The 10580-nt window shown below is 40.4% G+C and overlaps 1 protein-coding gene across 1 annotated transcript; it reads left to right on the forward strand.

The window, feature by feature from the left end:
- Window positions 1-3818, forward strand: LOC147640185 (cytochrome P450 709B1-like). Its single transcript, XM_086823355.1, has 5 exons — window positions 1-550; window positions 774-1003; window positions 1504-1757; window positions 2130-2532; window positions 3225-3818. Exons 1-5 carry the CDS (start codon window positions 184-186, stop codon window positions 3684-3686), a joined length of 1716 nt encoding a protein of 571 aa, XP_086679481.1. The 5' UTR covers window positions 1-183; the 3' UTR covers window positions 3687-3818.
- The last annotated feature ends 6762 nt before the right edge of the window (window positions 3819-10580 follow it).

Raw genomic sequence — 10580 nt, forward strand, 5'->3', positions numbered from 1 at the left:
ATAATAGCACCACCACCACAGCCTTAATTAGTTGTCTTAAACCTTCACACGGCCACCGTCAACTCGTGTTAAGCTACTGTCTCCTCGACCTGCTAGCTTTGGACGTAATTGGCTACAGCTTGCTGCTCCACAGTTGGCGTCCTGCTACTACTAATTAGAATTAATCAGTCCAAGCTAGCTAGGATGCAGCCAGCTGTTGTAATGGAGCAGCTCTTACCCTTCGACGTTGCTGGCTATCATGGAGGCGCCCAATTAGGAAGAGCTCACTCTCTTCTAGTCCTCTATTCTAGTACGCTAGCCGCCATCGCTATCTTCTCTCTGTTTATTTACCTTCTCCACGTCTATTACTTGAGACCGGCTTCGCTTACGAGGGCTTTGCTGCAGCAAGGCTTCACCGTGTTGCCTTATCGCCCCATAGCCGGAGATCTCCCTGAGCTCAAGCGTTTGGAAGCCCAGGCTCAACTCTCCGACATTCCTTCCCCCGCTGATCACCATCTCCTTCTACCCCGTATCCTACCCTTCTACAACAATCTCCTCTCCAAGCACGCAGGTAGTATAACAGCTCATGCATCTCTAGATTAATCCCTGATTTACCTTGCAGGTAGCTTAATTCTTATAATTCAAAATCTCTAATCATATCGCAAGATCTTGATCAAATTTCAGAATAATCGGATCAGCTCTTAATTACTTGTCGATGTGTGTGTGTGTGTGTGTTTTTTTTTCTTTTTTGGTTTTGTTTTTGAAACAAATCGTTGCGCTTGTTTGTGCTGCAGGTTCCCGCCGCCTGGTTTATTGGTGGGGTAATCAGCCCACCTTCTTGATTAGCAACGCAGACGATGCGAAAAGCGTCTTGTCTTCCGATGCGAAGCAATTGCAGAAGCCCTACTTTGTCACGGAAGGCTTCAATCGGTTGCTAGGCAAAGGGCTTCTCTTGGCCAATGGTGAAGACTGGCACCAGCAACGCAACATCCTTCGTCCCGCATTCTTCTCCGAGAAGCTCAAGGTTTGTACTTAAGCTAAGCTTGAAATTGAGCCTAATCTTAATTGAGGTTAGTTTTATCTACATCTTGAAGTTACCCCTAGTAGGCATCGAATCAAACATAATGTACTCTAAGTTCTAGTTATAAACTAATAAAAAATTTCAATTGTACACACGTTTTAAAGCTAGTGCCACACTGACTCTGTCACTCACACTCTCTCTCTCTCTCTCTCTCTCTCTCTCTCTCTCTCTCTCTCACACACACACACACACACACATAAAAGGAAAATAATGTGCATGAAAGGAAAAATAAAACATTGAGGTTCATTTTTTGTACAGGTATTTGCATTTTGAATGAACATGGCAATCTAACACATGTGCTTTTGATTGAGATAATCCTCTAATTTTAAATTATGAACTATTTATGAATGCGCTATTTTTTCAAATTTATTATAATTCAGTTCTAACTTGTATTGCAATAGTGTCTAATTAGTTTGATCCTTTCTATTTTTATCCTGTGGTAGGAGATGGTGGCTGACATGGTGACTAGCTCATTGGAGATGGTGGAAGCATGGGAGAAAAAGCTTAGCAAACAACCTGGACATGTGGCAGAGCTAGAGGTGGCACATGATATCAAGAATACGACAGCTGACATTCTGGCCCGTAGCTCATTTGGGTCAAGCTACCTGAAAGGCAAAGCTGTCTTTGAGAGACAAGAGCGCCTCCTCGGTCTCCTCAGCAACCTCACTGTCCAAAATAGTGTTATCCCATTCTATCAGTAAGTCTTTTAGATGCTAGCACTCAAAGAATCTTTATGGATAAAGCTAAACTAAAAGTTGAAATTACCAATTCGTGGATAACGTGTTGCTCTTCGAGAATACATATTCTATATTCATTCGTATTATTTATCTAAGTGCTTATACGGTCCATTGCTTCTAGCAACAGCTAATGTAGTTGTTATTTACATATTTGGATGTTGAACTACTAAATATGTGGCACACATTGTTTACACTTACTGTTGTTGTTGACTCTTTGATGGCTGAGTGCTCGATGCCTTCTTAGCTATTTTTTAAAAAACTTTACTGATACAATCATCACTATTAATGGAACATTTCTAATAGGATGTTTCTATTTAATGGGGATGATGCAGGTTCCTTCCCACCAGTATAAATCGTGAGATAAAGGAGATGGAGAAAAGAAACAACAAAGAACTTCATGAGATCATAGAATTGAGGAGGAAGATTGTAGCCAATGCAAAATCAGAACGTCATTCTACTTATGGGACTGATTTGTTGGGCTTGATGTTAGCTGCAAAAGAGGAGCAAGAGGTCAAGCTCAATGGCAAGCCAACTCGCCTCACCACACAACAAGTGATAGATGAATGCAAAACCTTTTTCCTTGCAGGCCATGAGACCACTTCAAACTTGCTTGCATGGACCATGGTTTTGTTATCACTTAACCAAGAGTGGCAAGATAAAGCGAGACAAGAAGTTTTCGAAGTTTGTGGAGACAAAGGTGAACCTAAGGCAGAGCACCTAAACAAGCTCAAAATTGTAAGGTCCCGACTCCCAATTAATATTCTTATTGTTTGTTTTTTAGATTCTTTTTAAAATCTTGTTTATGAGGAGGGGGGAATCATTAATAATTTTTTACTCTGATGAAAAAATCATTTTCATGCAAGTAATTTCACTATGTTTGCTCTTATTATTACGAGCCTACAAAGACCTATTAAACTTTTCAAATTTCTTTTTAATCAAGCTTGCTTTTTTTTTTCTATTTTTAAAATTACATTGGTAATCTTAGTCCACTAGTAATTCTCCTAGGTATGAAGTTAGTCTAAGCCCCACCTTCTCTTTCTTCTAAGGCTAAGTTAAAGTCATGTCGGCTTGTCAAAGAGGCCACCTAAATTAGTGATCTCATTGGTAAAAAGCCAACCTTGATCTCATTGGTAAAAAGCCAACCTTGATCTCTCTCTCTCTCTCTCTCTCAGTGCGAACCGAAATCGTAATCATGCTAGTTCATGTAGGTGATCATTATCTTTTACAAGTTAGTCTAAAACCATAATCTATCTTATAAATCAAACTTAAGTTAAGTAACCCAAGTATCCATAGTTAAATAATTATGATGAATAATGCACATTTTTACATCCCCTTGCCACATTTTTACATCCCCTTACCACATTTTGAGTACTACTTTGCATTTATTATATTGTGATTTTTGATGATCTTTGCTTTTGCACATGCAGGTGGGGATGATATTGAATGAAACACTAAGGTTATATCCCCCTGTGCCGCAATATGGCCGTCGTGAGACATTGCGAAATGCTGAGAATGTGAAGGTGGGTGATCGATGGCTGCCTCCTGGAACAGGGATAACCATTGCAACCGCTTACATACATAGAGATAAAGAGGTTTGGGGTGAAAATGCAGACGAGTTTCGACCAGAGAGGTTTGAAAATGGCATTTCAAAATCATGCAAGCATCCCTATTCCTTCATGCCTTTTGGTATGGGACCCCGCATTTGTATTGGCCAAAGCTTTGCCATCATGGAGGCTAAGGTCATCCTCTCTGTAATCCTCCAAGGCTTTCGTTTCCATCTCTCCCCCAATTATCGACATGCACCTCAAATAACCATCACTATGAGACCCAAACACGGTGTTCAAGTCATCCTCCAATCCTTGTCAGTGGATAAATCCTTCACAAAATAAGCATATAATTCATCCTTATATTACATGATATGATCACCTAATAGGCTTGAGGATAAAACAAGCATATAATTCATCCTTGTATCCTTATCTTACATAATGTGATCCTTATCTCACCTAATAGGCTTGAGGCTCTTCACAAAACAAGCATATAATACATCCTTGGATCCTTATCTTGCTTAATACGCTTGTGGTTTATGAGTACCAAATATAATTAAGGTTAGTACACCTTTAAGGCTTGCACACATAGTTTTTTTTTAATGAGAAAGAATGATTGGGTTGGACCCTATGTATCCATATATAAGTTAAGGTTCATTTATTCATTCGCATAATAAAGTGATACATTGAACAATGCCCATAACTTATGTACGTGGATCAATCAAAGTTTGGTGTCATTTTCTTGATGTTGCAAGTGATGTTGTTGTCTAATTGAACTCATCGATTCTAATGTGGGCCACCATTAGGGATTCGTTGCATATGGCCAACTAGAACGTGTTACATTCCTTTTCTTACAGAGTTTGGCTGTGAAGTCAAACTCCAAGAATAAGAGAAATCGAGAACGTGATCGGACTCAAAAGTTGGATCGTCTAATAGTGGAATCATCTAAAATTAAATGCGATTGCCTGATAGTTGGTGGATCACCCGAAAGTAGAGTCATTTCAAACACAAATCATCTGATACTCAGATCGCTTTCAATCGAATCATCTCACTGATAGTTGGATCACTACAAAGTCGAATCGTACGATCCAACTAGGAGCATTTCTTATAAGGAGCTTGAAAATACAAAATTTTCAATAGATTGTTTGATCTTGATCAAGAAACTCTTAAACATACATAGACATACAAAAACTTAGAAAAGACCAAAAACATTTTAAAAATAAAAAATTTCCAAAATTTTTATGAAACCCCACAAAAACATAGAGAATTCAAGACTCTTAAAAAACATTACAAATTTACCAAAAGAGACCATAAATTTTGGATCATGTGACATCAATACTTTAGGGGTAAACCAAAAATTTTGGCAATAGTATGAGACTGATGACTAGAGATTCTGTTTGAGTGGTTTAAGCTACCAAGACTTGACCGAAAGGCATATGCTCCTTAGGTTTGGACGAGTGGTTCCAATGTGGAAAATTTGATTAATTGAGTACATTGTAATAGTGAGATATTATCAAACACCCGAATTGCTAGTAGCGGGATTAGACTACAAGAGATGTTGATGCATAGAATCCTCAAAGACTTCCCAAGTGAGGGGGGGGAGTTATTCAATACTAATACTTAATTGTAGAGACTCTAGAACTAGTTAGTAATGGATTTTAGTTCACACCATCAACTGCTCCTTTGTCTGCTAAAGTAATGGATTTCATCTCACACCATCAGGTGCCCCTTTGTTTGCTGCATATGGCATGTCGTTAATACTAGCATAGCTCTTAGATCAAGGTCAAGTAAGATTGTCTCGTGCTACTTCAATGAGGTTGGCTACTGTGAATGTGGTCCAAGCAGTCATGGAAAGATCCAATCCAAAGTACAAACCCAATATCGAATGATTGGCAAGGATCCTTTGGAAATTCCTTGATCTAGTGAGATTGAGACTTTTATGTACATTGATGGGAATGCGATGGGTACCATGTGAGGTATCAAATTTTACACTCATGGGAACCATGTGAGATATCAAAATGTTGAGCTAGAGGGAGCATAGGATAATCAGCTTGAAAACCCCATTGTAAGAAGGTTTACAGATAAAGAGGGAGATAAATTCTTCATTAATGAGTTCAGAAATCTCTATTACGCACGTAGGCAAATAGAGGTAAACACGTAGGAAGAAAAAGAAATCCCCTCCTTGAGCATAGGGTAACTGAGCTCTTGAAAGAAAATCGTGTCTCCTCACAACCTCACCCTTTCTATCACTTCAATTCGTAGACCCATAATACACTTTTGAGACCACCTTCTACTGACTTTAGACTGAGACCTCATCCTTCACTAGCAAATGTATCCTCTTAACATCCCTAGTATCAAATCCAACAATGATTTACATGCCACAAGAATCAACACACTAGTCTAAGACATAGTACCTCAATCCATGATTTGTCTTGGATTGTAGCCAGCACCATCCACACTTTGTGAGGGATCCCACTCCTCTGAAAGTAAATCTCATGATCTTCTTAGCTACCTCAGGCACTTGGCATCACAAAATATACCACATATGGCCAGTGCACCAAGCAATAGCCGCTCATCTTATAACTCTTTTGAGTACAACTCCCCTTCCACTCTTTTGGTCTAACCCTAGATGGAATAGCTAGATGATTGTTTATTACCCTTGAACCAATTTATAAGTCTGCATGTGAGTCTATTCCCACTGTGTTAGGTGGATTTTTAAAAGGTTGGAGATAAATGGATTTTTCTCAACTTATCATTCGGTTCATCTAAAACCTTATAAGAGTACATTCACAAGATAAGATATATTATTTTTGGTGTTCATCTAAAACCTTATGAGAGTACATTCACAAGATAAGATATTATTATTCTCGATGTTCACACAAGGAGAAGCTGATCCAACAAAAGATAATTCACTCTACCTAAACAAATTGAAGGAGAAAACATTCATTCATTACTCGTGTATGCAAAAAAGAGAGACATTTGTTGAGAGTTATCTAGCTTCCATTGATTTTGATGATAACATGAAAGAAAGTTTGAGATCTAAGGGAGACGATTCGTGCTTAGACGCTTCTTTCATTACACCGAGTAGACCTTTTAAGAAGGAAAAATTTGGAGAGTCGCTCTCCAAGGGGAATAAGAAGGTGTGCCCTTATTTTGGGGGCAGTCACCTTATAGAAGAGTGCTTGTACAAAAGAGGATAGAATATTCCTTATAGAAGAGTTCTTGTACAAAAGGGGATAGAATATTCCTTGGTGTGGGTATCGATACACAAATCATGCCAACATGGTTGTAGTTCAAAGGTTCCACTTTGATATTTTGAAACATGAACGTTTGTGATAACCAGAAAAATGATTAATGGCTCTTTATTTTTTCCAATTTTGAAGATTAAAAAAAATACAAAAGGGGGTTTCATTGCACAATCAGGGTGTGATAAATGAGCTCCCACCATGGAAGTACAGATGTAAATGACTAGTTTTTTTTTCTTTTCTAACTCTTAATCAATGTAAATAACCATTCAAAATTAGAAAACAATAAAAAAACCAACCCCTTCCTTTCTCTTTTGTCTCCTTTTTGGCAACCTTATCCACAACTAATCCTCTTCTCTCAACCAACCACATAACTTCAAGAAGCCATATCTAGGAAAGAGGGAATTGTAAGAAGATGACGGGAGTGCAAATAGAGTAGAAAGAGACCAATTTTCCTCGAGAGTGATGCCAAAAATGTTAACTACCAAACTCTAAATGCAATTGATAATGCTTACCTTAACACATCATGGAGAACTTTGCGAGCTTCAAAGCTTGTATCTGTTAAAGACTCGAAGCTACACTGGTGGTTGCTAGAGAGAGTCCACTCCTTTGCCTCCTTCCCCAAGATGTCACCAAGAGGTTGCATTTCTTCATACAAGGACTCTTACTCCTCTCTAGTACTCTCATGCTCATGAACACAAGCATAAGAGGAACATGCACCAAGAATGAATGAACTCTCTCACACACCATGGACATAACAGAGCAAGAAGATAAGAACCAGGCTCAATTGGCACAAAGGGGGATTTTTTCTTTGCATTATCAAAATTTGATATGTATACAAATAGCCCTTATTCACACTTGGATACCCAAAAGGTAAAAAAAGATGAACCAAATGACTACAAGAGTCACATCAACTTGGGCATGGCTAGCTATTCTCATAATGACAACATTTATAGTGCCATTTCATGACGCTCTTATAAAACCTAGGACAACACTGGTATCCTCTATAGCATGCCTCCCTTCTCTTAACCATGCATTCACATGATTTAAGACACCAATTACTCGAGTTAACTGGACCCCAATTATATTGAAGATACAACACATACAAAACACTATAATACTGAGTGATTTAAAAGGGACAATCTTATTACATAGATGGATTATGAGGCTAGATTATTACAATGGAAGGAATTCATAAAGTATCCTCCTTATCTCACAGGTTTCTATGTGATGGATGACCTCGGGAAAGTTGGACTACTTGGGTGATTTGCAACGTGTCGTCAGGAACATGCCACGCCATCACCAATTTGGGAACGTCTTGAATGCGGCAAAATGACCCACATGCTATATATCATCGAAAAGATCTCAAAGAGTAGATTCTCAATCTATAATCTCATTTTGGTTTGATTTGCAAAAAAATAACCATCAGCCCATTTTTTAAGAAAAAGCTAATACGGAAGTTCTTAGAGGGCCCCTTTTTGAGTCCAAATTTTGCCTAACGGCTTGCTCGATAATGCTTCCCAAGAAAATAAACCCCCTTATGTATAAGGCTTATGCGAGTGCTTATGTATTAGGCTTATGCATTAACCGAGTACATAAGGCTCATATATGCAACGGCTTATATATAAGGTTTATGCGTGAGGCTTATGCATAGTTTTATGCAGGCTAGGAATGAATAGCTTTATGCATAGCCTCGTGTGTAGGCTATGCATGCTATGCATAGCTTTATGTATAGTATGCATAAGGCCTATGCATGAGCCTTATACAGAAGGCTTATCTATTAGTCGAGTGCTACCTAGGCATGGCGGTAGCTACCGGAATGCACTGTGAGCTCCCATTACATGCCCGATGCTCTCGGTGCATGCCGGTAGCTACCAACATGCAACGGTATCTCCCGATGCATGCTCGGTGCTAGCTAAGTAGCTTCTGGCTGCATCGGGAGCACCCAATGCATGCCAGGTGTGCTATCCAGGTATGCTCATAGCTACCGACATGCACTGGGAGCACCGAACGGGTGCTACCTAAGTATGCTGGTAGCTACCAACATGCACCCAGAGCACCCAATGTATGTGCTGATTGCTACCTAGGCATATCGATAACTTCCAATGAATGCTCCGTGCTACCTAGGTATGCCAGTAGCTACCAACGTGCAGCACTGGAGCTCCCAATGTATGCCGGGTGCTACCTAGGTATGCGGGTAACTACTGGCATGCACCGAAAGCATCGAATGCATGCTGGGTTCTAGCTAGGCATGTTAGTATCTTCCAATATATGCTAGGCACTACCTAGGCATGCTCTAGCTATCGGCATGCCACAGGAGCTTCAATGCATGCCAGATTTTACCTAAGCATGCGGCAGCCACACCAACATGCACTGGGAGCTCCCATGCATACGAATAACTACCGGCATGCACAAGGGAGCTTCCAATGCATGTCGGGTGCTATATAGGCATGCTAGTAGCTTCCAATGCATGCCAATAGGTACCGACATCCACCAGGAGCTCCGGTAACTACCGGCATGCACTAGGAGCTATCGTGGCATGCCAGTGCTACCTAGGAATGCTAGTAGCTTCGAATGCATGTTGGGTGCTACATAGGCATGCCAGTAGCTTCCAATGCATGACGGGTGCTACCTAGGCATGTTGGTAGCTACAGCAACATGCACCCTGAACTCCCAATGCATGACGGATGCTACCTAGGAATGCTAGTAGCTTCGAATGCATGTTGGGTGCTACATGGGCATGCCAGTAGCTTCCAATGCATGACGGGTGCTACCTAAGCATGTTGGTAGCTACAGCAACATGCACCCTGAACTCTCAATGCATGCTGAGTGCTACCTAAGCATGTCCGTAGCTACTCGCATGCACTGGGAGCACCCAATGCATGCCGGTGCTACCTAGGCATATCGGTAGCTTCCAAAACGGGTGTTACCTAGGCATGTTGGTAGCTACAGCAGCATGCACCCTGAACTCCCAATGCATGCTGAGTGCTACCTAACCATGTCCATAGCTACCCGCATGCACTGGGAGCACCCAATGCATGCCGATGCTACCTAGGCACGCCGGTAGCTTCCAGTGCGATTATGCATGCTGGTAACTATCGACGTGCACCGAGAGCTCCCAATGCCCTAAGTATGCTAGTAGGTACTAGTACCTACTAGGGTAGAGCGGGAGCACCCTACGCATACTAGTACCTTCCAATGCATGCTAGCTACTAGCTAGGCATGCGAATAGCTACCTAAGTAGGCATGCAATGCTAGCTAGGCATACCTAGGTAGCTTCCATTGAAAGCTACCTAGGCATGCCGATAGCAATCAATTGAGTTCATCATTAACATCAATTGTACTTATGAACATTAACATCAATTCAGTTCATCATTATGCATGGAATCATTATCTCTCTCTTCTATCTCTTTCCACACACACACACGATGGGCTCCTTTGATCTATAGATCGTGCCCATCCAATGATAATATTGGGCTAGAGAATTAGCACGAAGTAGTCTGTTGATGGCTCCTTTTAGCATTGATAATTTGTGAGCCTTCTTTGTAACACGGATAGGAATTCTTGGTAGAAGTTTGTAATTTTAATAAAGTTCAACAGACAAGCTTGCCGGTTGTTGCAGAGCAGCAAGCAGCAAATCCAATCTAAAAATTGAATAACCTCTTTGTAATATGGAATTTGAAGCTTGAGCCTAAGGCAGTTGTTGGTACGTAAATCAGTATATTTTTCTTTTAAAAGAAAACGTTAATAACTATTTCCTTAAAGTTCGTTTGGCCTTTCTAGCAAAGTCCTTCGCAACTCTTTTATCTTACACGTGTAAATACTTTGACTTAAAGGTGTCAGACTTGTCGAAAGTTCATTTATATTTGCGGGACACAAAGCTTGCGGGAAGCTGCGAACGAAGCTTCGTCGTCGACGTGGATCTCTTCTCCTTCTTGCTTGCTTGTATATAAACACTTCAAATCGGCAGTGTGAACTTATATAATAGCACCAC

This window comes from Cibotium barometz, chromosome 3, assembly GCF_041138505.1.
Source record: "Cibotium barometz isolate CiBa-2024 chromosome 3, ASM4113850v1, whole genome shotgun sequence".
Taxonomy (NCBI): Eukaryota; Viridiplantae; Streptophyta; class Polypodiopsida; order Cyatheales; family Cibotiaceae; genus Cibotium; species Cibotium barometz.